The 27,331-nt window shown below is 44.8% G+C and overlaps 1 protein-coding gene across 1 annotated transcript in view; it reads right to left on the minus strand.

Annotated features, from left to right (window-relative positions):
* The window catches only part of LOC138528218 (extracellular calcium-sensing receptor-like), a 181,295-nt gene that overhangs the window by 126,098 nt on the left and 27,866 nt on the right, over positions 1-27,331 (minus strand). The window contains exon 3 of the mRNA XM_069639674.1: positions 8,967-9,809. Coding sequence (XP_069495775.1) covers positions 8,967-9,809 — 843 coding nt within the window. The remainder of the gene's footprint in view (positions 1-8,966; positions 9,810-27,331) is intronic.

The following is a 27,331-nucleotide window of genomic DNA, read 5'->3' on the forward strand; positions in this document are numbered from 1 at the left end:
TTCCAGAGTACTAGACATTTCTGTGAGAGAAAAAAAAAAGATAATATATTTTTTTATCTAATACAGAAAGTTTATAAATATATGAATAAAATTTAGTACACTTACTATTTCAGGTAAGATATGTCCTATGTAGTGGGTCTGCTCTTGTTCTCACTTCTGTTGTGTTTGTGAGGTAATTATGTTGGAAGCCAATTTATTTTCTTGTGGTATATTCTATTTTAGAACATAGTGCATTTAAATGAATGGTTAGTGTGTTGTATATATGGGTTACATTTCTTATGTATTAGTACATATAATGTGTTTATGTGCTTTTTTTAAAATGTGTTAAATGTTCCTATGTTATGATATAACAATCAAACATACCCCCCCAGAGTTTTTTAGGTAGTGGTACTGTTCTTCGAACATGTCCGCGAACATTAAATGAGTTCGCGGACATCAAGTACAGTAGAAGAGATTCAGTCAGTTCCATATGATATGTATATAAAGTGAAAGTCATTATTGTTAAGTTGCACTACTAAAAACCTACGAAATTCAATGAAAAAACTTTGTTAAAGGGACGCTATGGTTAAGTTGCGCTACTAAAAACCTATGAAATTCAGTGAAAAAACTTTGTTAAAGGGACATTATGGTTAAGTTGCACTACTAAAAACCTATGAAATTCAGTGAAAAAACTTTGTTAAAGGGACTTTATGGTTAAGTTGCGCTACTAAAAACCTATGAAATTCAGTGAAAAAACTTTGTTAAAGGGAGGTTATGGTTCCAAGTAAAACCGAAAAACCCTTGAAATTCGCCAGTTACGGTAAGCTAAGCAACCATAACTCGCGCCACCACCGTGCACTGCTAAGACTAACATCCAGGTACAGATTAGGATCCAGAGGAAGATGAAGATGAGGTAGAGGAAGTCCCTATCACCAGCACCCAGAGTGAGTCATGTTTGTGGCAGTGTTTCACCACCATTGGGGATGTACCAAAGGCTCAGGCATCCAAGGTGAGATGCACTGAGTAAAGATGTAAACGTGAGCTGTACTCCTATGGGACCACCTCCATGCGCCACCACACCAGATCCAAACAATCGGGTGCTACCTTTCTCAGGGAAAAGCAGGTTGATGGCCTCTACCCCATCTTCCTCGACCGCTCCTATCACCACAAAGGATATTCCTTTGGTGCAGAGGATGCCAGCGGCCGCCTCACAGGCCATACAGAATGCTGTTGAACCTTACCTTTCGAGGGTCACAGTGCTATGGTTGTACTGCAAAGCACCGATCTGTAGGGGGGAGCAGTTTCATGGTGCTTATGAGGCAGCGGTCAAGGAGCACGAGAATCCCCTGTCTACCTGCCCCCCTGTCTCTGTGTTTGGTGCCCCTTCCCTCCCCACCTTACATTGCCTCTCCTGTCAAACATTTAAAAAGCCAAAAAAATTGCAAAATCAAAAGAACACAAAAAAACAGTTCCTTTAGGAGCCATCTTTCACTAGAACTGAAAATAAAACTGAAAACTGGAATGCCACATATAATCCTCACAACACTTACAGTGTCTCAGGTATAAGGCAAGAATTGGTCTACTGAACAGGAATGGTAACATTCATCATAAACACACAGCAAGATCCACAATAATTCCTAATGTACTTACTACAAGTACTAAAAATCAAAAACATACCAAATAATGAAAGCTTCTGGATTTCCTCCACATCTAAACATGCATGCATCTAAACATACATCTAAACATACATGCACTCTCTGCAACCATGTTTCAGAAGAGCACATCCCTAATGAGCGAGATGTGTATCTACCGAATTGTGAATCCATGCCATTCCACCAGCTTCTGCAGAATGCAAATATTGGCATATGATGCCCCTTTTGTAGTTACAGCATACAAATACACTCACATAGACAATATGTAATAGTAATTCTTCTACAGTACAATAAAAAGCTTACTAGCTTCACACACAGCCAAGTAAATCTTGGCAAGAAAACCTTCACAACAGTATGCATAATCTAGTACACTGGTGCCACGACCACTTTAGGCCACTAGACTGCATATGTCAAAAAAGAAGTGGTTGGTTTGAATGTAACAACACTTCCATTACTCTAAAACACAGACTATCAACAAATCTAACAAATGCCTACTTAATATTCCTTCAACCAAATGTAGTCACTCAACTGTGGCACAGTAGACAGTTAGCATACGCCAACGAGTATCCATAATACTACAATTGTACTTTTAAAAGGCAAAATAGTTAGAATATGCCAACAGGTATCTAACTACTTCAAAAATACCCTTCATTGCAATACACTTCAAATATTCCTTTCCAGGTCTTGTCACTACAATACTTTATGTGCAATTCAATGTAATTAAAATAAACCAACATTACCATCAAATCTAACCTATGCCTTCACCCCAAATGTACTAACTAAATGATAGTATAATAAACAGAATACGCCAGCTGGTATCTAACTACATCTAAAATGCTACAGCAGTACTTTTAAACCCCAAAACCAGTTAGAATATGCCAACAGGTATCTAACTACTTACACTCACACAATTAGAATAGTTGTGTTTAATCATCTGAATGTACTGTTTATGATGGTCAAACAAGTACATGTATATGTAGATGTTATCTGCACAAAGAAACACATACACATTCCTTAAGTGTATCCTCAATTGTACTGCAATCATAAATAATATATACACTTAAATTGTATCATTCCACCATACTACAAATACTGTATACACATATTACTATAATTGTGGCCATGCCTCCAAGAATCTGTACACTGGCCACAGCCACCACAATATAATTAAGCCATATAACAAGCACATACAATACACTTTCAAATAACAGGACTCACCCAGAACCCCCTGCCATCCAAATGATGTCCTCGGACACCAAAATTGACCGCGGACTCAGCAGCACCGGCAAACCCTTTTTTTACCAAAAAACAGCTCAATATCAACTTTATTCCACTCTGCCACTCTTTGCAGCCACTCCCTCAGCAACCGGATAACTCCGAATGTGTTTTCCAAACTGTTTCTTCATCGCGCTGTAATCGGACACGGGCGAAGTCCGCATACTCAGTGGCACCTTCACACCCTTTTTTTTCACCCATAAAAACAGCTCCAAATAAACTTTCTTCCACTCCCTCACCATTTCCAGGCCCTCTTTCTGCCACCAGACAACCCCAAATGTGTTTTCCAGACTTTTGGCTCAATGCTGTGTCCGCAGCTCACGTTTTTCACCATCCAATCAACAGGCATGTTTGATGACCGCAGACATGTGCTTGCCCCTGATTGGCCCAGAGATGTCTGCGGACCCCGAATCAGGAAGTGAGTCAGTTTTGTACCTACTTTTTGTCCATTTTTAAAAAAACTACTGGCCGGATTTACACCAAATTTACAAAAACACCCCTTTGGGACAAGATACTGCGCCTGCTAAAAATCCATCCAGGGGTTTGGGCTGTAAGTGCAAGCAAAACATGTTTTTTATTGCGTCTATGAGGATTGACTTAAATGTAGGGATCCCCCTGTAACTTTGCCCTTCCCTGGATGAAACCGCACCAAATGTTGCAATATCATTCTGAGGGAGCCGTATACTTTTTTTCCAAAGGTTGGAAAAGATTTGTCCTGGGTGGAAAGTTATAAGCCACCCAAAAAGTGCTCTTCCTGTGGGTTGAGCAATTTAACCATAAATACAGGGCCACTCCTGCAGACCCTGTAATATTTATAGAGCATTGTGATACTGAAGACACAAACTGCTAGTTTTATAGCTTAATACCTTACTGTTGTTGTAGTTACAGTGTATTCCTGTTTGCTCTTCTTCTAAGTTTTCAATTGTAGCATTTAACTATTTAGGAAATGGCTCTAATTAATAGGGTTTCCGTTTTTTTCATATGTCTTTGGGTTTTTATTGTATTTTATGGTATGTATTGTTCATCGCCTGTATGATTTATTTTGTACATAGGGTTTGTTTAGTTTGCACAAGTTAACTCATATTTTATTTGTGAAGTATTGGGTTTTATTAAACTGTGTTTGCAAATAGATAAGGATGCATAACCCTTATATAGAAGTGTTATGGGTAATGTTTTTAAAATGTACAGGGATCATCAGTGATTAGCAGAGTTGGTACAAAGTGATTTGCACTTTATGTATGAATTACTGGTTTTCTTGTTGGTTTGTGTTTCTCTTGTAAGTTTTAATATTGTACATTTCATGAATTGTATGCACTTTGTATGGGCTAGGGCAAACTAAAGGTAACAATACAGATATTTATAGAACCTTGATTGGACTTTCCCTTTATTTTGGACTGTGATCCTGTGCTGTTTGGATCACTGCTGGTTCACATTCACCTCCCTTTTGAGAGCATAGCCTTCCCTAGTCCCACGTTATCCCAATAGGCGAAGGAAGAACATCTCTGAACTGTCTCTGTTTTATCTTTTTGATTGAAACCAGATTGAATTCTGTGTCTCTGTGAAGCATTGAGTCTGGCATGATTCAAGAGATTGTATTTTCTGACATAATTAATTATTTTGCAATATGCAAATCTAGAAGGACTTATATATTTTAATATTGGCCGTGTTTCAGGCACATCAGCCTTGGGAAGAAGAAAGCATGTACTCACTGGGTGTTTCTCATTTCATTATTTCTATGATTACTTGAATTTGTTTGGCTGCTGTGTTGGCATGAAATGCTAAGTGAACTTTGATGTTTGTTACGTGCCTTTTTGTTTTCTCTGCTGCCTCGTCATGTAATTTTTTTTCCAGGTGCATGTACTTTAGATATATTCATACAGGAAAATATATTGTCAGTTTCAACTTTTAGGTTATCATTTTATTAAATAAATACTTGCTTAATTTCTTAGTCCTTTATTTTCTTTCAAAATGAATATATCATTCAAAAATAAACATGGAACATTTCTACAATGAAGCACCATCTTGGGTAAACATGTCACAGAGATGTGTAATGTTTATATTATATTAACAACTAGATAATCCATTTAAAGGCAAGTTGAGTTTCTATTGAATTTGACTTGAGGTATGTATTCCCTTCATTTTGTGGATTGGGGGGGCAACATGGTTTTGGGGGCTGAGGGTGGGACTGGAGGAGGGCATGGGTATCAGGGAGGGGGCCCCAATGCTGCCTGTACCATGGTACGCAGAAACTATTAAGATGGCCCTGTCCATCAGGGGTATCAGACCTTTCCCGTTCAGGTTAACGTTGTGAGCAGCTCATGATACACAGGCCTGATCCTGATGCTTTTGAACACACTACAGTCAGGGCCCCTCCATAAATAAAACATCTCTGAACCCCTCTGTACCAGCCATTGGGTGCACCATTTCACTGCTATATTTTTGGGAAAAACCTACAGAAGGAGTCATCACTAATCGATTGCAACAGTTCACAGAAACTTCCAGGTACATGGATCATGGGTACCGAGTCAGTGCAACACTCTGTTCTTGATGTTGTTCCTTTAATTGTTGACGATGGCAGTGTCTAAGCGTCTTTAGATATTTCAGTGATGTTTGATACCACTGATCATCAAGCAAGCTAATTGAGGCTTAGAAAGGCGGTGGCTGGGGGACAATACCTGCCTGGCTCAGTTCTTTCCTGGCAGTCAGTAATAATGTCACAGCCGCTGGCGAATGGCGTGTGTGGAGGAGGTGGAAACAAGGACACCATTAGACTGTGCCGCCACGTTCCATTTTCTACGTGTTTGACGGTCTATTTTTTTTTCCAACATGGCTGCCGCCGATAGTATTTACCATTCGTCTGTCGGCGGCTCGGCACGTTGCAACTGTGTTTTTCCTCCGTTACGTGCGCTCGTTTGCTACCCTCCCGGCGGTGTTCTAGTTTAACTCTGCCCGCTACTTCCTGCTCGTGCTCTCCCTCTTTCTACACCCTGGCTCGCACTCCCTTCCCTTGTACCTGCCTCCCTTTGTCTCGCCTGAGCATTCTATTTTTGCTTCCTTTCCACGTTTGCCTTTCCAAAAGGATTTCTCACCTGTTCTTGCTGTGTTTCACTTACGTGGATCTTCCACCAGTCATCCTCCAGGAGCGACAATCCTGTGCCTCTTCATCCAGTGGACGTTCTCGGCACGGGTACGTTCGTCCACCCGCTCCTCCAGCTGTGAACACTCCTGAGATCCCAGCCAAGTCTTCTGACTGCTTCTCCGGCATCTACTCACCTCCGCACCAAGGTTTTTTTTTAGCAAAGTCTTTTTCCCCTTGCAACATTACTGGCTGTCACGGAGGAGAGACACTGTGGATCTCTTGATCTAGAGTCACAGTGGCTTCCTTTCGAGGCAGACCCTATCTACTCAAGAAAAGGAAGCCCAACGCTCGACACACCCAAAGAAAGAAGTTGGACTATTCAACCTCATCAGGTGAGGAGGAGGAGGAGAGGAGATCGGGGGAACTCCGTTACTTAAGTAAAGAGGAAGATATTGCTGAACCTTTAGCCAATCCCATTGATCAGCCCATTAGCCCTGAAAAATAAGTCCAGAGTTACCTCTCAGCTCTTTTATTATTGCTTGGAAAGTCACTCAGGGCGACTAAATGTCTCCCTTATCATTTAACATATATGTTCAACCACTGTCATCTATATTCTGGGGCTGCAATTCTGTTCATATATGGACGACCCCCAGATTCTCCTTCGTATGGATGGAGATAGACTGTCATTGATGCACGGCTGGAGAAACAGTGTTCAAATTCTAATACCAAATGCTGATTTTTGGTTGTCCTGATGACAGTGGGTATTCTTCGTTTCGACTCCTATCAAAGATGTACTGCCCAGTGGGTGGGCCCAGACTGATAATAAAATGGATATTTCTGCACTTTGAAGGGTCAGTGAGCTGAAACGTGGTTGCAGACCCTGCTGAATGGAAGACATTTCATTTAACTTGTCTGTTCTCAGGACAGGGGCTCCCACAATCTTGCTAGTTTTTTTAAACCTGGGTATGTCACCCTATGTTACCGAGGATAATCCAGATATAGAGCCCTTGTTCACTGTGCCCTAGACAGGCTGAGATTCACCTCACTGAGGAGGCCTGCAAAGGCCATAACACATCTCTCTGAGTTTGCTGATGGTAGTCTTGTTCACAGGAGAATTTCCTAGCATTTCAGTGCCAGGCTGTCCTTGTAGATTTTGTAAGGTGAATGCCCCAACACCAGAATGATGAAAACAATCCCAAATAGGGCAAATAATCAATGCACCATTTGCAAGGAAAACATTGTTGAATTGCATGAAAAAAACATCAGATGGTCTCATAGAACCGAACTAACACAGAGCTAAGAAGCTACATATTTTATAGCGGAACACTGCAGATCAACACAAGTATGCATTGCATAGATTACAACATGATCCCTCACTTCCCATTGGCTAACACCTATATACAATTATAATTTTCCCCTATAGCCCATTACCCCATGGGTCACACATTATCTAAAACACATTCCCCCAAACACGTGACTGGCTATATCAACATTGCAAAACTTAGGAGCTGATTGACTACCTGGTGCATTGTTACCATAGTACATTTCTTTAACAAGTAAAGATTCCTGCGATCACGTGATGTACACTCCTCCGTCGGATCCTGATCAAAAGTGTGAACAGCGAGGTCAACTCTGCTTTGAAAATACAATGGGCCTCCTCGTTATACCAGACACGGTGGCACGCACTGACAGCTCCCTGCCTTTGTAGATGCATGTATTGGCATCACCTCTGCTTCTCCCATTCGAAATCATGGTAGCCCTAGCACGTCTCCTCCCTTATGTCTCACCCAGGTGCCCATGAATGATGTCATGGGCACCTGCGTGAGACACCAAGGGTGAGACACCATGTTAGCCCTAGCACGTCTGCTCGTTTATCTCTCACCCAAGTGCCCATTAATGATTTCATCGAGGCACCACTCTTAGGTTTGAATTTTGCTTATTTATTGATCCCAAGAGTGCAGCACCTGCAGTTCAAACAGGATGACTGCTGTTTGGGTGAGGGCAGTAGTGCACTAAATCTTCACCAGGCCTCTTGATATCACATAATCCAATGCCCTGCTCACATGAATTGAGCCTTCAAAAGGAGCATCCCTACCCTTCCTCTCTGGACCCAACATTCCTTCACAGCTCCTCTGAGCTCTGCAACTGGACTCAATGAACTGTTAACAGCACAGCGAGGCTGCTTATGGCTCTGACAGCATAGCTTCTCTGTGGGGGAAGGAAGGGGTTCTTGTCTCAGGATCAACTGGTCAGAGCAGCATGCTCCACGTTAGGCCTGTTTGTCATACTTTCACAAACTGCATCCTGTAACGTTCCATAAAATCCAACAGAGAGGAACTCCTGCTAACTTAGTCCCCGGACCTCGCCTTTACCGCAGCACTTCTCTGACAACATCTCACACACCTACCTATGTCAGCTACCAACTCGCACATCCCTTAAAACATAACACAGCATACTACTGCTAAATGCAAAATACATCACCCTATCTTTAAACTACCTCATTGCTCTTTCTGTGTGACTATATGGTGTGTCTAATATGTGTCAAAGATATCTACAAATGGACACATGCACTTCTCCACACCCAACGAGAACTGCTAGCACTAGGCCACCTGCTATTATGTTTTGCGCAGTCTAAATCCCTTCGCCTGCCTGGGATGTTGCACTTGCATCCCCACAGTGGTACTAGACTGATACGCAAATGGGTATTTCTAGACTTTGAAGGGTCAGTGAACTAAAAAGTGGTTGTAGAACTTCCCTGAATGGAAGAAATTCCATTGAACATGTTATTGGAGCCATGTTTGTTCTCAGTGGAAATGCTCACAAACTCCAGCTAATTTTGTAAAATGTGGGGGTGTCACTTTAAGTCCATGTTGTGAATAGATAGATATCCCTTTTTACAGATCAAACAGATAACATAAATATTTACAAGCTAGGTTATACTTCTAGTCTTAATGAAGAAACACAATTGCCCTTCTTGTTACCTGCCATGGTTGAATGTTGTTGACGTCAGCGCATGATCCATTGCTGAAAGGTCCCTGTCTGGGCTGACATGTGATTAGAGTGTTTAGTGCATGAGCAAAAGCGTACACTGCTGTGTAACTGTGGTAAGTGTAACTCAGATCATCCAATTCAAATAATGCTCTAGACTCCTTTCCCAGTGTCTCATTTCCCAAGCAAAACTCAGCCCTTAGGTCTAGCTGATTACTTGATGCAATGTCAGTCCTATTCATCTCAGAAAATATACATTTAAAGGCTTTCTCCCAGAAGAGTCTTACAAATATATCGGAAGGGTATTTAGATGGGTGTAGGCTGTACAGAAACTTTTCAAAATCCTGCATGTGGTCTGTAAAAGGAACAAGTCCCAGTGATCCATTGAAGATTTTCCACGCATCGTTGTCCAATATTCCGGGAGTTATTGTAAAGGATGCTGTGAAGATCCAGACTTTACTGGTTACACCGTGCTCATGGAGGATTTGCAGAAGCAGCTTCATGTGCACCTCAGGGCAGTGAACAATGATCACCTTCACTGAATGCTTCCCAATCATTTCAGCCAGTTGGAGGATCTTCTCCTTGGAATATCGAAGGTTCACCTGCTCCATGAAAGCTACACAGCCACCACTGTCCTCGATCCCTTTCCGTATACCCTGCCCACCCTGCAGGCCCACCTCATCTTTTGAAACAATCATTCCCACCCAGGTCCAGTGGAAGTGCCTCATCAGTCTTGGAAGGGCGATGTTCTGGAATGTGTATCCAGGGACTGTGCGGAGGAAGGAAGGGAACTGCTGCTTGTCACTCAGGGAGGAGAATACCGATGCATGACTAATCTGTCAGGAGGAGAAAAGAGCAGAGTCAATATTGCATTAGATGGATATTCTACCCAGAAAACAAACATTTCCAGTGTCATGTGTACATGCCTAAGAGGCCAGGGCAAGCCTTTACAAATCTTTCAGTTCGTTTCTTTTTTTTTTTGTTTAAATATTTTTATTAGTAGAAATGAAGAAAGGCATATAATTTAAGCAGTTAGTTATTTCAAACATTTACATAACTTGCCATGCTAAAACTATGTACATTTGCAAGTTCAAAACTTATATAATTTGACAAAAATAAAGAAAAAAACATGTTAGTCTAAAGGCTTCGTATAACTTATTTGGATATGATAACGAATTAGACAGAACAGCGGGAAACAGTACGCAATAACAGGACATAAAAACATAAGGAAAGAGTAGGGAGGGGATGCATACTAAAAAAGTTGAGTTTAGTTAATCATGAGAATTCAAATAAAGTATGAACCTATTCTATTTTCTGTAAAATGTATGCACTTAATCAAATACAGAAGCATGGCATTGTTCCATTCGATGGCTGGAACATATAGAATTCCACCAGGTACTGTACGATAGATTAGTAGTTTTCTTCCAAATACATGTAATATTTTGAAAAGCAATGTTTATGAATAGGTTAACCAAGGAAGGAGAATCAATTTGACTTATAACAGGATTGATTATAGAGCCAATCATGAGATTAGCAAGCGTTAATCTGCATTTGGTACAGAACATGACCAACATTTATCGGATATACTATCTAGAGTATTAGCAATATGTGTGGGGTCAGAAAGGCATGGTGGAAAATAAAAAAGGGGGTTTGGTTAAGGTTGACTGTAGGGGACGTATATTGACATATTTTCCAAATTTTGGTCCACTGATCTTCGGAGGGCTGAAGATTCCAGTCAATTTCCCATTTTCTGATAGTACTCAGATTAAGCGATTTAGGAGAAGGAGGGTCTTGGCTGCTTTGATGGAGTGATTAATTAAAAGGTTTAGAAAAGAAGAAGGATTTCTGGTGAGTTCTGGTTAAAAGTAGGCAGGGATTTAGTGATAGACTTAATTACGGACGTGTACAAGGGGAGATCAGAAGTGGGAGTATTATATTGTGAACAAATCGTCTGGAAGGGAACAACTGCTGAGTTCTGGATCAATGGTTTAATGAATTTGATATCTGAAGTATACCATCGATATATAATGGAAAGATTGGGTTTGGTAGGGGTTTGCTTATTGAACCAAAGAAAGAGATCATCAGGATTAACTTTAGTGAATGAACTAGCAGGGAGTTTATTCCAGATCATTTTGAAGAAGTGTAATGAAGGTAAACCAGTCATGTTGGGCCATGGTGAAGTTATTAGAAAGGGAAAGCAGAAATAAAGGACTTCAATATTGATCCATTGAGGAGCATTAGCAAGATGGGATTCGTAGTGTTTAAAGATAGATCATTGTTTAAGAATAAAAGCTTTGTGATACCGTTGGAAGTTAGGAACTTTTACTCCTCCTGAGGTTTGGGAAGTCTTAATTTGTTAATTGCAATACGTGGTGCTTTATGGTTCCAAAGAAACTTAAGAAGAAGGGAGTCAAGTTTTTTAGAGAAGGAGAAATGAATTGTAGTGAGGATCATGGATAGTGAGTAGAGGCCGATAGGGGTTATCATCATTTTAATAGTGTCAAGGTGTCCCCACCAAGAAAGAAAAAGAGGCGACCATCTTTCTGTCATTTCTGTGACTTTTTCAATCAGAGAATTAGTATTAAGGTTGATAGTGATGTAGATGTCTTTAGAAATAAAAAGTCCTACATACTTACAGGCCGATTCATGTAATTCCTCACAAAAGTGCTGCACGCGGCTGGCGCACAGCGTGCCCGTGCGAATGTCTGCGCCAGCCGCGTACGATAAAATCAATTTCCGCGCACAGCGTATTCATGGATTCTCGCCTCTAAAAGCAGACGTGGCGCAGAGTGGCGCAGCGAGCCTGCAGCAGCGCCAGTTACGCCCCCAAGAACGCCTTCGCGCAAGGAAAAGCCATCAAGATCGCAAAACCATCACCAAGGGCTGCGCCAACCCTGGACCAGTTCAACGGACTGGCAAACAGCAAACGCAAAGCGGGGAACGAGTATTATGGGTTTCGGGAACAAGCGTGTGCGAGAAGTCCCACATGTGATCGGGCCTGGGGGAGCGTGTGCGTGTATTTCAGGGGTGCGTGAGAAGATTCACACGCGATTGGCCTGGGCCCGTGTATTTCAGGGGTGCGCGAGAAGTTCCACACGCGATTGGCCTGTGCGCGTGTATTTCAGAGGTGCGCGAGAAGTTCCACACGCGATTGGCCTGGCCGCGTGTATTTCAGGGGTGCGCGAGAAGTTCCACACGCGATTGGCCTGGGCGCGTGTTTTTCAGGGGTGCGCGAGAAGTTCCACACGCGATTAGCCTGGGCGCGTGTATTTCAGAGGTGCGCGAGAAGTTCCACACGCAATTGGCCTGTGCGCGTGTATTTCAGAGGTGCGCGAGAAGTTTCACACACGATCGGGCCTGGGGGAGCGTGTGCGTGTATTTCAGAGGTGCGCGAGAAGTCACACACGCGATTGGGCTGAGCGCGTGTATTTCAGAGGTGCGTGAGAAGTTGCACACGCGATTGGCCTGGGCGTGTGTATTTCAGGGGTGCGCGAGAAGTTCCACACGCGATTGGCCTGGGCGCGTGTATTTCAGGGGTGCGCGAGAAGTTCCACACGCGATTGGCCTGGGCGCGTGTATTTCAGAGGTGCGCGAGAAGTCCCACATGCGATTGGGCTGGGCGCGTGTATTTCAGAGGTGCGCGAGAAGTTCCACACGCGATTGGCCTGGGCGCGTATATTTCAGGGGTGCGCGAGAAGTTCCACACGCGATTGGCCTGGGCGCGTGTATTTCAGGGGTGCGCGAGAAGTTCCACACGCGATTGGCCTGGGCGCGTGTATTTCAGAGGTGCGCGAGAAGTTCCACACGCGATTGGCCTGGGCGCGTGTATTTCAGGGGTGCGCGAGAAGTTCCACACGCGATTGGCCTGGGCGCGTGTATTTCAGGGGTGCGCGAGAAGTTCCACACGCGATTGGCCTGGGCGCGTGTATTTCAAGGGTGCGCGAGAAGTTCCACACGCGATTGGCCTGTGCGCGTGTATTTCAGGGGCACGCGAGAAGTTCCACACGCGATTGGCCTGGGCGCGTGTATTTCAGAGGTGCGCGAGAAGTTCCACACGCGATTGGCCTGGGCGCGTGTATTTCAGGGGTGCGCGAGAAGTTCCACACGCGATTGGCCTGGGCGCGTGTATTTCAGAGGTGCGCGAGAAGTTTCACACGCGATTGGCCTGGGCGCGTGTATTTCAGAGGTGCGCGAGAAGTTTCACACGCGATCGGGCCTGGGGGAGCGTGTGCGTGTATTTCAGAGGTGCGCGAGAAGTCCCACACGCGATTGGGCTGGGCGCGTGTATTTCCGAGGTGCGCGAGAAGTTCCACACGCGATTGGCCTGGGCGCGTGTATTTCAAGGGTGCGCGAGAAGTTCCACACGCGATTGGCCTGTGCGCGTGTATTTCAGGGGCGCGCGAGAAGTTCCACATGCGATTGGCCTGGGCGCGTGTATTTCAGAGGTGCGCGAGAAGTTCCACACGCGATTGGCCTGGGCGCGTGTATTTCAGGGGTGCGCGAGAAGTTCCACACGCGATTGGCCTGGGCACGTGTATTTCAGAGGTGCGCGAGAAGTTTCACACGCGATTGGCCTGGGCGCGTGTATTTCAGAGGTGCGCGAGAAGTTTCACACGCGATCGGGCCTGGGGGAGCGTGTGCGTGTATTTCAGAGGTGCGCGAGAAGTCCCACACGCGATTGGGCTGGGCGCGTGTATTTCAGAGGTGCGCGAGAAGTTCCACACGCGATTGGGCTGGGTGCGGGTATTACAGGGATGCCGGGGAGTCCTACATGTGATTTGGCAGTGTGGTTCCTCCCAGGTGTTCCCTGTACACCCTCCACGGCCCCTGCAGGCAGCCCACACCACAGGGGACTACCCTGCATCCCTGGTCATATCCCGCAGGCAGCCCACCCAACATGGGCATTCCCCCCAGCAAAGGCACATGTCTCCTTGCACTAATGATCACCAACTCATGTCCCCTTGCACCCCCACCCCCAGCATTGCAGAGCACCTGCCAGCAGGCCCCCACTCATGTCCCACTCATGTCCCCCTGCACCCCTACCCCCCAGCATTGCGGGGCACCTGCCAGCAGGCCCCCACTCATGTCCCACTCATGTCCCCCTGCACCTCCACCCCCCAGCATTGCGGGGCTCCTGTCAGCAGGCCCCCACTCATGTCCCTCTCATGTCCCCCTGCACCCCCACCCCCCAGCATTGCGGGGCACCTGCCAGCAGGCCCCCACTCATGTCCCACTCATGTCCCCCTGCACCCCCACCCCCCAGCATTGCGGGGCACCTGCCAGCAGGCCCCACTCATGTCTCCCTGCACCCCCACCCCCCAGCATTGCGGGGCACCTGCCAGCACGCCCCCACTCATGTCCCACTCATGTCCCCCTGCACCCCCACCCCCCAGCATTGCGGGGCACCTGCCAGCAGGCCCCCACACATGTCCCCCAGCCAACATGTCATCACAATCTAGATCCCTGGCCCTTATGGTCAGCCTCCAAATGCCAAACACCCACCCGAGTATTGCATCCACCCAATTGAAATGGCAATGACATGATAGAACCCCAATTGCAAGTTTGGAAATGAACACATGTCCCTCACATACACCCAATGGGTGTCAGTGAATCTCAAAACCCATATCATGATATGCATGAAATCAATGAGATGATACTACACATTGAAGTCTGATGAAAAAAATTTATTAAAAACAGCATACATGGAATTAAAAATAAACAAATGACAATGGGAATAAAAAACAAATAGCAGCATGTCCGTAAAATAATGAAAAACCACAAATCATAATCCAAAGGAAAGGTGTCCAAAGTCACAGTTCAAGAAAGTAAATCCAAGGTAAAAACAAAACCGAAAACCATTGCTCCATGGGTAAATCCAAAAAAACCCACTAAAATCCAACAGTCAACTATATACAGCTAAACAATCCAGGGTCCATGATCCCAACTGAAGAAATGAAACCTATATAAAAATCTTACCTAATATAAAAAGTATTTACAAAAATGTGGTTCATAGTCCAAAAGGTCCAAAATAAATAAAAAACCAAAGGAAACCTAACACTAACTACATAACTATTTACAAGGGCAGCGGGCTAGTCCGACGGCTCACTGGTTGTTGGCATGGGCCAGGGCATCATCGAACTCTTGTTCAATGGCTTGGAGGCGGGCATGTTCCCTGGCCCCGAGGTCTCGCAGGGATAATGCAGTGTCCAGCTCCAACTCCCTGCGAAGACCCTCGCGGCACTCAGCCCGCCTCAGCGCCCTCCGCATGGAGTCCTCCGCCCTGACCATTGTGAGCCGTTCCTCCTCTGCCCGCTGCCGCTCCGCACCTATCTGCTGGCACAACCGCTCCCACACGGAAGCCACTCCCATTCCAGGGTTCTCCTGCCCTCCGGCCGATGCCTGCACCCCTGATGTTAATGGCCCCGAGCCATGATGCCTCCCACGTCGAGCCTGCTGCTGCCTCCGACGCAACTGCCTCTGCCAGCACGACGGCATCTAGGCTGATGGAAACCACCAACGCCGTTGTGCACGTGCCCTGCCCGATGATGCCGTCACATCCTCCATCTGCTGGGGTCCAGTTGCTGGTGTGTCCACCCCTGCTGGACCTCCGAATCCCGACTGTGGCAGGGATGGGATCCCCACCGAGGTGGCTGCATTGGTCGGGGTAGGTCCACAGGGGGCCTTGGTGGCATCAGGGCCGGAAGACGGCATGGAGTACGACTGGCGCATAGCCTCCACAGAGGAGGAGAGGGTCGCCAGAGTGCCCGACACATGTGCGAGACCCCCGACCATGACCGCTCCCAACTGGGCCACGTTGGCACGGTGCTCTTTGTGATGACGTGCGTGCTCCCCCCAGGAAGTACGCAGCACATCACGAATGACCCCTCGTCCGCAGGTGGAGGGGAGTCAGATGACATGGACATCCCCCCTACCTGCGGACGGGCCTGGGATGGGGAGTCCCTGCTGGTGCATGGTGGTGCAGTCACAGTGTCAGGGACAGTGACATGCACAGGCACCTCCACGGCGACATGTGCTGCCTCCTGCCCCTGCCCCTGGACTGCACCACTTGCACCAGCAGGGATGCCCCCACCAGGCCCCATGTGCGGCTCAGTAGCGGCCTCCTCCTCCTCTGTGGAAACCACCAACCTGGATGGCTCCACACCGTCTTCCGCCGTTGCAAGCCCCCTGTGGGGGCTCACCCACCCCTTCCGCTGCAGCCGTGGGGGCATCCCCACCGCTTAGCTCCACAGCGCCGTCTCCGCCCGCTTCTTCACTTTGCGCTGTGTAGAGGGAGACATAGAACACAAGCATCAGGGTACTGTACAATGGTCCCCTAGACAGGAAGCAATAGCAGATGAGTGGCACTGTCAAAGATCACTTCCATCATGTCCCTCCACAACACATGGGTCAGTGCAGGCAAAACACATGCAGTAACAGGCATGGCGCATGCTATGGACATAAGCAAACATGTCCAAGGGACTCTTGAAGCATACAATGTTGTTTTTGGACTCACATGCATCATGGGTCATGCCTATCACATGCACACACTTCCACGTACTTTCATCCATCTGGACTCGTACACCCCAGACACAGTGGATGCAAGGATAACTAGGCTGCATCAGTGAATCTGAACATTGTCACAGACATGTGTCATGCATCCATGGCATTCACAAGTCACAGACACGTAGGTCAGAAACACAGACATGGACACCATACATGTACATGGCATCAGCACCCATCCCTCACCCACACCCATGTCCAGGAACAGAGACTGGCATGCTCTTATGTGTCCATTCCGCATAGGGCTCCCCATGTTACATTTAAACACATACACCACATACACATCCACGAGGCTGACTGAAGCTGGTGGCCCTCTGCCCCTCTGGCTGGGGGTCGCCAGTGGTCTCGAATGGTGTTTGCCCTGACATGGTGACCTCCGAGGCAGGCATGGGTGGGCAACTGGGTCCTGGGGCTGGGCTGTGGAGCGATGGTATCCCAGTCGGGAGTCTTCTGTTCCAGCAGGGGTGGACACAGCAACTGGACCCCTGCAGATGGCTGATGTGCAGGCACCAAATGGCAGGGCACGGTGGCAGCAGGCAGGCAGGCAGCAGCAGCAGATGGCTCGTGGGAGGCTGCTCGGGGCTCTGGAGGGCAGTAATTCAGCCTTTTGGGCAGGAGCGTGGTCTTCCGTGTGCTTACGCGTGGCCAGCTTGATACGGAGTGATTTGGCACGTGAAAATTCTGCACGTCAGCGTGTAATTCGAGGAAAGGCCCTTAGCGCGTAAGCGCGTCAGCACGCATACGCGATTCCATTGGACCAAAGGCCCTTAGCGCGTATGCCCGTCTGTGACGTATCGCGCACGGGCGTTGCTTTTTGTGGGGTGCGGTGCTTGTGTTTTGCAGGCATTGGGGTTCACACGCTATCACTTCACAGCGGGTGGGTGTTGGCTACGCGTTCTTCTACACGCAAGGCAGACGGTGAGTGGTACCCTGCTCCCCCAGGCCCGATCGCGTGTGAAACCACCCGCGAGCCCCAGAAATACACGTATGTTAGGGAGAATTCTCTGTTTAGGCTGAATTTCCTAACCTGGTGAGTCCCCCAGCAGCTTTGCTGGATTTCTGGAGTTTGTTTTTTTCCATCCTGCCAAGAGTGAGACTCTTTTCTCCCACTCTTGGACATGTATGTGTGGGTAATTCCTTGGAAATGTCAATGTGTTCGATGGGCTATGGGGTCTTTTACTCTGTAGGGTCTCATATGTTTTTCTATGTGTGTTACACCGCACCCTGCGTGCCGTAACACTGGGGCGTCCTAGCGGACCCCCACCATAGACTCCATACCCGGGGATTGACTACTGTCTCCCCGGGCATGTAAAGTCACCATTGGCTTTACTAGACCTAAATTTACTAACAGGACTAGTACAAACCATCTTATTGTGGACGTACTAGTAGGGGTAATTGAAGTACTCCTAGACCTGTTACTCGAGGGGGCACTGTCCCGTCCCCCCTCGTCGAGTTTTGGCTGGTGGCAGTGGAAACTACGTGTTATGTTCGACCCGAGCATAACCCTATGGGATTCGCCCCATTGTTGGAGATTGATACTTTTTCTCGTTAATCTCTAACGTACCACCGATCTACTTATCGTAAATAAGTTTATCGGATGGTATTTTCTGCCAGAACTCGGTTTGTAAAATGGCGTCTGTGTTCGTCTCTGTGACTCCTAAACCAAAGGTTGAGACCTTTGTTCCACTTTTGGCGGGCCTCTGTACAGAGACCTTCCAAAGTGGTGCCATTCTGTCTGGGTTACCTCAGGGGTGTGGGAGGGGGTTTAGGCACCCTGGACCGAGTTGCCTTGCCAACTCTGGTCGCACTCTGTTGTAGGCGAGCGTGTGGGCGTTCCGCGCACTTGCCTCCTGTACTTCCCCCGGGACGCCCACATTTTCACAAGTTGTTCCCCATTCTGCGTGTAACGCCCCGTGTTACGCCTACTTTTGTTGTGTGCGCCGCGCTATGTGCGAATTCGCTGTGGCCTTATCGCACGGCGTTCGATGACCTGTGCGTTAGCGTGCGCCAGCGTGCGCCGCACACTTTTTCAGCGCACATCCCACATTTAGCGCGTGCACGGACTTCCATGAATAGGTGTGCGCTGTTTTCTATGCGATAATCGCACTTGCACTGCGATTTTTGCTATTTCACTGCGAATCGCACGTTTTCGCACGCGTGCGCCGTTTTTTCGGCGCACATTCATTCCATGAATCGGCCTGTTAATATGAGGAGGTTGCCAAGAAAAGCCAGAGAGAGGGGTATTGGTAATGTTGAACGCATATGTAAAGGACATGACTTCTGATTTGTCGAAATTCAGTTTGTACCCTGAAACGATAGAAAAGTCATTTATAGTAGAAATGTAATGTTGAATGGAGGAGACAGGTTCAGAGAGGTAAATTAGAATATCATGTGCGTAGGCGGAAAGCTTAACCTCTATATTATTTATCATGATTCCTTTAATGTAAGTGTTCATTCTAATGTTTTGAGGAAGGGGTTCTAAGGCAAGGTTGAATAATAAGGGAGAAAGAAGACAGCCTTGACGCATTCCTCTTTCGAAAAGAGGAGGAAAGAGAATTGTTAATAAGGATACGAGTAGAAGGAGAGGAGTAAAGAATATTAATCAGATTTACGAAGTATGGAGAAAGGCCCTGCCAAGTTAAGGAGAGAAACATGAACGTCCAGGATACGCGAGCAAAAGCTTTTTCAGCGTCAAGGGCCAGAAGGGCAGATGGTACATTCAAATTATGGGAATGAGCAAGAATGTTAAATAGCAATTTGGAGTTAGATGAAGCAAGGCGACCTTTAATAAAGCCAGATTCATCCAGATGTATGAGTTTGGGGAGGTACGCTTCTAGTCGCTTTGCGAGAATTTTAGCATAGATTTTTTAATCCGAATCGATGACAGAAATGGGTCAATAATTTTTAATTACCGAAGGATCCTTGTCGGGCTTGGGAAAGTGTATTAGGAGAGCCTCCCCAAATGATCCAGGGCTTTGTCCAATTGCAACAAAATAAGAGTATAATTCTAAAAGCTTAGGTCCAATAGAATCAATGAAATCTGTTAAGGGGGATAAATCAATCGGGTCAGAGGGGTTCACTTTTTAGTTAGCTTGGAAGAAGGATTCTATATTTTCAGTGTGGGTGGAGGAATCAGAGGTATATAATTATAGTAGAAATCAAGAAAAGCATAATTTATGTCTTTAGGATTAGTTAATCTCTTACCTTCCGTGGAAGTTATATGAGTTATAAGGGATTTTTCTTTTTTCTTCTTAAGATATGAGGCTAACATTTTCCCAGCTTTATTGGATCCATTAGGGAATTTGGTTATGGACCTGAGAATGGAGTTAGCCGCTTTGTCAGTGCAAATTGTATTGAACTTGATGCGTTTAATCGTAAGGGCTTTCAAGGTGTTAGGATCAGGATTTGCATAATAGGATTTCTGAAGACATGTTATTGAGACTAGAAGGGCGTTATGAGTGTATTTAGTTTGTCTCTTTTTGATGGCAACAAATTGGATTATAAAACTGCAGAGGGAAGCTTAAAAAGCATCCCAGTTGTGTATCGAAGTATGTTCAGAATGATTATTAAAGAAAAATTCTTTAATGAAAGCTTTAGTTTTGTTTATAAAGGATTGTTCTTTAAGGTGGAATGAATTAAATCACCATCTGGGAGACAATTTATTGGTAGGAGACCATTCAGGATTGGTGGATCACCTAGATCACCTATAGGCTGTGTCTAATTCAGATATATTTTCATAGGCTTTATTATTTTCAACCTTATCAGATATCTGATAATCGCTAAATGTATTGATATAAGTTTATCACTACACATTATATCCCAGAAGTCATCATTATCTAATGTGATGTACTCTTTAAAATATCTCATATAAAAAATACCCTTCTCAAATTAATTAGGGACTTGCATTCAACCATAATGTGTCTGAGAGTCTCTTTTTCTTTGTTGTTTTCTACAAAATCTGCATTTTGGACCTGTTTTTTCATTCACAATCCAATTGGCTTTCACTTCTCCTGACGGCACCAAGTTGAATCTAAATCTCATGATCTCTGTCCGATATTGTATATCAGGATTTCGTTGTATATCATTTGGAATTACATGATATTTTTTTATCGGGGAATTATCTTTTTTAAAACACTTGTATCTCTGACATTCCTCTCTTGTTGTTATCCAATCAAACATCTAGTGTTTTTGTTTAGCTCTTTCTGGATTATTTACTAGCAAAGTTTCACTTAAACCCGCTTCTGCCATAATTTTTCTGCAGCTAAATTCCAGGTATTTATCGTACCTGTGTCGTTGTCTAAGAACATCTCAGATATGATACCAATCACTGTCCAATCATATTTTTCTATCAATTTGCATTTTGCGTATAATAACAGAGAATTCCAATTAACTACCTCTCTAAGTGATATGAGTCCCAACTAATTTCTTATTGCAGGCATGGGGAAGCTTTTTGGCAGCTTTTGGACTGTCTTCCAATAATACCCTCCAAGTATGGCCAGTTCAGTTGGTCAATGGGCCTCATTAGGACCCTGGTGCTAAGTGTTTAACGGCGCCGTTTAACACTTAGCGCCTTACTACGAGGTCCCTTTGCGGGACCCGACCGGAACGGCTGGTATAGACCAGCCGTTAAAGTAGGGACCCGCAAAGGGACCTTACCATAGAGCCCTATGGGGCGAAAATGGGAATGAGGAAGGGCCATGGTTCAATGGGGAATTACCGCCCCGCCAACCTTGGAATGGGGTGGTAATTCCCCATTGAACCATGGCGGAGCCGTTACAACACCGGCACCAACTATGGTGCTAATAGCGGCATGGTTTAGCGCCGGTGTTGTAATGAGGGCCATCCAACTTACTAGAAGCACTGTATGTAACAGTAGGGATCACTTTTTGTCTGTAGTATGTAATAACAGGTTTACTGGAGAACTTCCCATATTTCTGCTAGATTAATTTGGCTTGTGAACAAAGTACTTGCATTTTGTGTTTGATTTCATCTTTGTAAGGTGTTTCACTTTTAATATCATTGATGTTAATGCTCAAATATTTTAATAAGTCGGTTACTACTTAGCATGTTTTTCCAGAGCACCGAAAGTTCTGCTTAAGCCAATAGGTGTTTGATCTAATATGATCAAATCATCAGCATAGAGCAAATATCTCACCTCTATTTGATTTAGCTTCAGGGGAAAGGCCCTTACGGCATTTAAATGATTACCAACATTGGATACATAGAAATTAAATAAGGTGGATGCTAACAAGCATCCTTGTTTTAATCCAATGTTGGTTTTATTGGCTGTGTTAATAATCCTTGTCAGTTTAATTTTACCTGCACTGTTGTCTCCGTATATAGTTGCTGTATTAGATAAAGTATATATGCCGGGTATCCAGCTAGTTGAAACTTACTCTATAGTAATGCTCTCGATACTGTGTCGAATGCTTGTTTGTAGTCTATAAAGGCTACATACGACGGTCTATTCTTATTTAGACATTAGGATTTCAGTGCTTGCAATATTATTGTATTTGGAGCTGTGCCCACACCGACTATAAAGCCTGACTGTTTAATATTTTAAAGGTTGTTTGACTTAAGCCATTTGTTTAGTACCGACAATATCATTTTGCCGTATATATTTCCTGCAGAGTCCATCAGATCTAATGGCCTGTAGTTGGTAGGGTTTAAAGGGTCACCATGCTGGTCGGTCTTGCTGGGTTCAAACAATATTGCAATTCAGATAGCGGCTGTTAATTTTCTCACCAGTCTCAATTTAGACAATTAATCAAAGCGAGAATCTAATCAAATGTTGCACTTGATACTTCTTTTTTCCTTTTATGTCGCAAAATAATGTAAATAAGATGTTGTTTTTTAAGATATATATGATGAATGTTACAAAGATTTTTGGTAAATGCTGTACTTCTTTTCCTTTTCTTCTGTTTGAAAGGTTGATTAAATTCAACCAAATCAATAAAAAAAAAAAAAAAAAGGGTCACCATTTTGAAGTCTGGAAAAATAATAGGCTGTTTCCATGTATGTGGTACTCTCCCTGTTTCATGTATTTTTACATATATTTTCTCCGAAATTAGCGCCAATTCTTTTGGAAATAATTTCATGGTTGCATTCGATGTGCCATTGGGCCCCGGGGTCCTCGAGGTACTTAATTTTCTGATTATATCTTCTATGTCCTGGGTCTCAATCACTAATTTATTTTCTACTTGGTCGTATGTAATACATGGATCTTGTACCAAGACTTTATTATAGAATAGCTTTGAAAAATGATCCATCCAGCCTTGTTTTCCAATGGCATTTAACGTGTGAGGTGCTATATTTGTTTTTGCTCCATTTTTTAGTAGCGCCTATATTTGGCACTTGACCTATTAGCAATTACACCTAACATAGTTTCATTTTCTCTTTGTACTTTGGCAATTTGATATTGTTTAAGAACATTTATATATTTCGTTTTAATAGCGGTACAGTAATTATTATATTATTTACTATTCTTAAATTTAATATTTCTTATCACTTTTCTTTTTTCCCCTTTTTTTTCCAGATTATGGGGTCGTAGAGTTTTATATTTCTTTCTCTGTTAGCACCATTTTCATTTTTCATCGTTTTGAACTGCTGAAGCACATCTATGTATTGGGTATGATTAGTACTTGACTGATTATTCAATAGTCCCTTTAGTTTGTCAGTGGTCCATTTAATTCTATTCAGCCCCTGGCGTAGACTTAATTGGGTTTTATAGTAATTCCTGATCATTTGGCTAGAAGTATCACACGTTATTACTAAAATATTGGGGTCATTTTACTCAGTGGACACAATATTAAACTGGGATACGATCTCCAAGGATTCTTTTGATAAAAATGCGTAATCAATTATGGCTTCCACTTTTTGCCTCTTCCATGTTGCTTGGGGAGGTACATCTCCTTGTATACTTCCATTCAGCATGCTCATGTTCCTGTCCCGCATAAGTCTGAGCCATTTATCTGCTCGATTAGATCATATATTTTCTCACTGGTCACACAATGGATATTTAGGTCACCTGCAATTAATGTTGTTGTAATAGTTAGATCCATATCCATGTCATCTAATATTTTGCTATTTATTTTTAAACATATTTTGTCTGTGATGTTTACAGGATTCCAATATCAATTTATAATAGTCATTATTAGGTTGGGTTTTTGTTTTCGTATTTAAGATATTGTATTCCTGGATGTGGAATTTTCCACTGTGTCAGATTATCTGAGACAGTTATTTTCAAAGCACCTAGCAAACCCATAGAGGGTCTTCCTTTGTTCTTCTTAATAGCCGGTACCCAACAAATATGGCAATTTGCCCATACGGGTTGAGTGGTCAGCCATGTCTCCTGTAGTAGGATTAAATCATAGCTGTCCAATAACATAAGGTTGGTCTGTTTTCATCAAGTGTGTATGGCCTCTAGTGTTCCAAATTGCAATTTTAAGTGGAGATTCCGAATTGATACATATTGGTTACTCATTTATCTTGTGTTTAGTCTCTTTCGTAGAGTTAGATAACCAGTTGGCTGGACGTCAGGTTTTTTGGGCTGTTCTTCTTTATAGTATACCTCTCTTTTCAGTTGACCAATTGATCCTTGACAGTCAATCAACAAGGATTTTATTTCAAATTTTGTAATCTTTAGATTTTCTCTTATAACATTGTTTACAAATGGACTTTTTTAGTGAAGGATTGTTCCATTCTCAGTGAGGTAGGTAACTCGTTCCACAATTGGGCTGCTTTGAGTAGTTTGTTAGTCTGTAAGATGTTATTCTGGAGAATCTGTCAGTTAAAGGGATGGTCTAGTAAACATTTTTATTTAAAAAATAGATTTTGTGAAATGGAGGCCCTCCTGTGCTGGCTTTTGCTTTTGCGGCACTAATGAAGGAAAAGCCAGCCAGCTGTAGTAAACAAAGGCTACCGCTGGGTGGCTTTCCCTTCATTAGTGCTGTAGGCGGAGGACGGGGACCAGAGACCAGAGCAGGAAAGCTGCAGCTGAATCTCGGTAAGTGCTATTTATTTTTTTTTTTAAAATAAGCACTAGCTGCGGTTTTTTTTCTATGTTTTCCGGGCTGGAGGAGCCCGGAAAACTTAGAAATAAAACCGCAGCTTTAAAAACGTTGTATTTATGTTTGCGGTTGCTTTTGAAGCGACCGCAAACATAAATACAACGTTGTGTTGGAAAACGCTGTGATTTTCTTTCCAAGTTTCTCAGGCTCCTCTGGCTCGGAGGAGCCTGAGAAACTTGGAAAGAAAACCACAGCGTTTTCCAACACAACCGCGTGTGTTTCTGCCTGCTGTGGCTATAACTTGCCGTGGCTATCACTTGTGGTGCTCCCCTGGCTATCCCAGGGGAGCACCGGAGACCCAAAGTGAAAGCCACAGCAGGCAGAAACACACGCGGTTATGTTTACATGCCGCGTAGTGTTTCTACCTGAAGCTGATTTCCCATTTGGGGCTCTCGGCCTCCCCGTGGGGAGCCCGAGAGACCCAAATGGGAAATGCTAAATGCTGCGTTGTCTGCCTAAATCTGCTTTCCCATTTGGGGCTCTCGGGCTCCCCGTGGGGAGCCCGAGAGCCCCAAATGGAAAAGCAGATTCAGGTAGAAACAACGCGGTTGTTTTCCGCAATGCCGCGTTGTTTCTTCAAAAGCGACCGCAAACATAAATACAACGTTTTTAAAGCTGCGGTTTTATTTCTAAGTTTTCCGGGCTCCTCCAGCCCGGAAAACTTAGAAAAAAAACCGCAGCTAGTGCTTATTTAAAAAAATAAAATAAATAGCACTTACCAGTGTTAGGGAGAATTCTCTGTTTAGGCTGAGTTTCCTAACCTAGTGAGTCCCCCAGCAGCTTTGCTGGATTTCGGGAGTTAGTTTCTTTCCATCCTGCCAAGAGTGAGACTCTTTTTCTCCCACTCTTGGACATGTATGTGTGTAATTCCTTTGAATGTCAATGTGTTCTATCGGGCTATGGGGTCTTTTACTCCATAGGGTCTCATATGTTTTTCTATGTTTGTTACACCGCACCCTACGTGTCGTAACACTGGGGCGTCCTAGCGGACCTCCACCATAGACTCCATACCCGGGGACCGACTACTGTCTCCCCGGGCATGTAAAGTCACCATTGGCTTTACTAGACCTAAATTTACTAACAGAACTAGTACAAACCATCTTATTATGGACGTACTAGTAGGGGTAATTCGATTACTCCTGGATCTGTTACTCGAGGGGGCACTGTCCCGTCCCCCCTCTTCGAGTTTTGGCTGGTGGCAGTGGAAACTACTTGTTATGTTCGACCCCGAACATAACCCTATGGGATTCGTCCCATTGTTGGAGATTGATACTTTTTCTCGTTAATCTCTAACGTACCACCGATCTACTTATCTTAAATAAGTTTATCGGATGGTATTTTCTGCCAGAACTCGGTTTTTAAAATGGCATCTGTGTTTGTCTCTGTGACTCCTAAACCAAAGGTTGAGCCCTTTGTTCCACTTTTGGCGGGCTCTGTACAGAGGCCCTCCAAAGTGGTGCCATTCTGTCTGGGTTACCACAGGGGTGTGGGAGGGGGTTTAGGCACCCTGGGCCGAGTTGCCTTGCCAACTCCGGTCGCACTCTGGAGTGATTGGCCCAAGTGGTGAGCCTTCCCGCTCACCACTTAGCATATGTTGATTGACAGCTAGGCTGAATGAATGGGGGTTTTCTGCATAAAAGCAAGGCTTTTGGGACTGGATCTTCAGAAGTCGCCACAGGACCTAAGAATCTGACAAGGGTAACGCTGAGCCGACCTGCAACGACGAAACCTCCGGTGGAGCCCTGCTGAGCCGACTCACCACTTCCCGACGACAGAGGAGATCTCCCTGCCGGAGAGTCTCTTCCCCTGACTGGTGGGAACAACCAGTCCCCTTTGCTTTTTATTCACCTCAGGACGCAGTGGTCGAATTGCCCGTGCAGCGCACCTCGGCAACCGGATAGCCCCTACCCCTGTACCGCGACCAAAAGGTGGTGCCTTGTGACGGAGCACTCCGCGGCTGGTCTCTTCCCTGGTGGTGCACCGGACTTCACTTTTCTTCGACGACGAGATCATCTCTACTCTTGGCAAAGACCCGACGTGCATCCACCACCAGGAACAACTGCCCCCGCCGGAGCTGCCCTCCACAACAAGGTACCGTGTCCGCCTGGCCTCCCTTTCGATCGGTTCGAGTGAGGTGTCTTAATCCTCTCCTTTCCGCGGGGTCGCCTCCAAGCTTTTCTCATTTATTGTTCTGAACTGGTTCAATCTGCCGATAACAATTTGCTACAAAGACTTGAATGCATCTTCACTAGAGACTTTTTGGGACATATCGCCTTGCCTCTCTCCGAGTGGGCCTGGCCTCTGAACTTTATGATCTATTGTGGTTCTTGCCTGCTTACCGTACATTTTGCCCGTGAAGTATTGAACTGTGTTGATTTCGTAACCTGCCTATCTTTTTCTCTCCCGTCCTAACTAATATTAGAGTGCCATCTAGGTTGAGGTATACACATCTGTCTGTAAATAAGTGGTGCCGGTAGAACCTAGACTTGTCGAAATATTGCTAGGGGGATTGATCGTTTCTTCTTCGTAGAGTAATTGTGTTTGATTTGTTTGCTGTGAAAGTGCCATAGTGTTTTTTATAGATGTTTTCATTATAAATAAATACCTTAATATCTTTACACTAAGCCTCGTTTCGTGCTTACTTGTCTTGCTGGGAAGAATTGCCCTATTTTGTATACTCCACATACTGCTCAACTCTTCTTGAGGGAAGTCTGACTGCTCAGCCACAG

Source organism: Ambystoma mexicanum, chromosome 7q, assembly GCF_040938575.1.
Source record: "Ambystoma mexicanum isolate Mex_15411 chromosome 7q, UKY_AmexF1_1, whole genome shotgun sequence".
NCBI lineage: Eukaryota > Metazoa > Chordata > Amphibia > Caudata > Ambystomatidae > Ambystoma > Ambystoma mexicanum.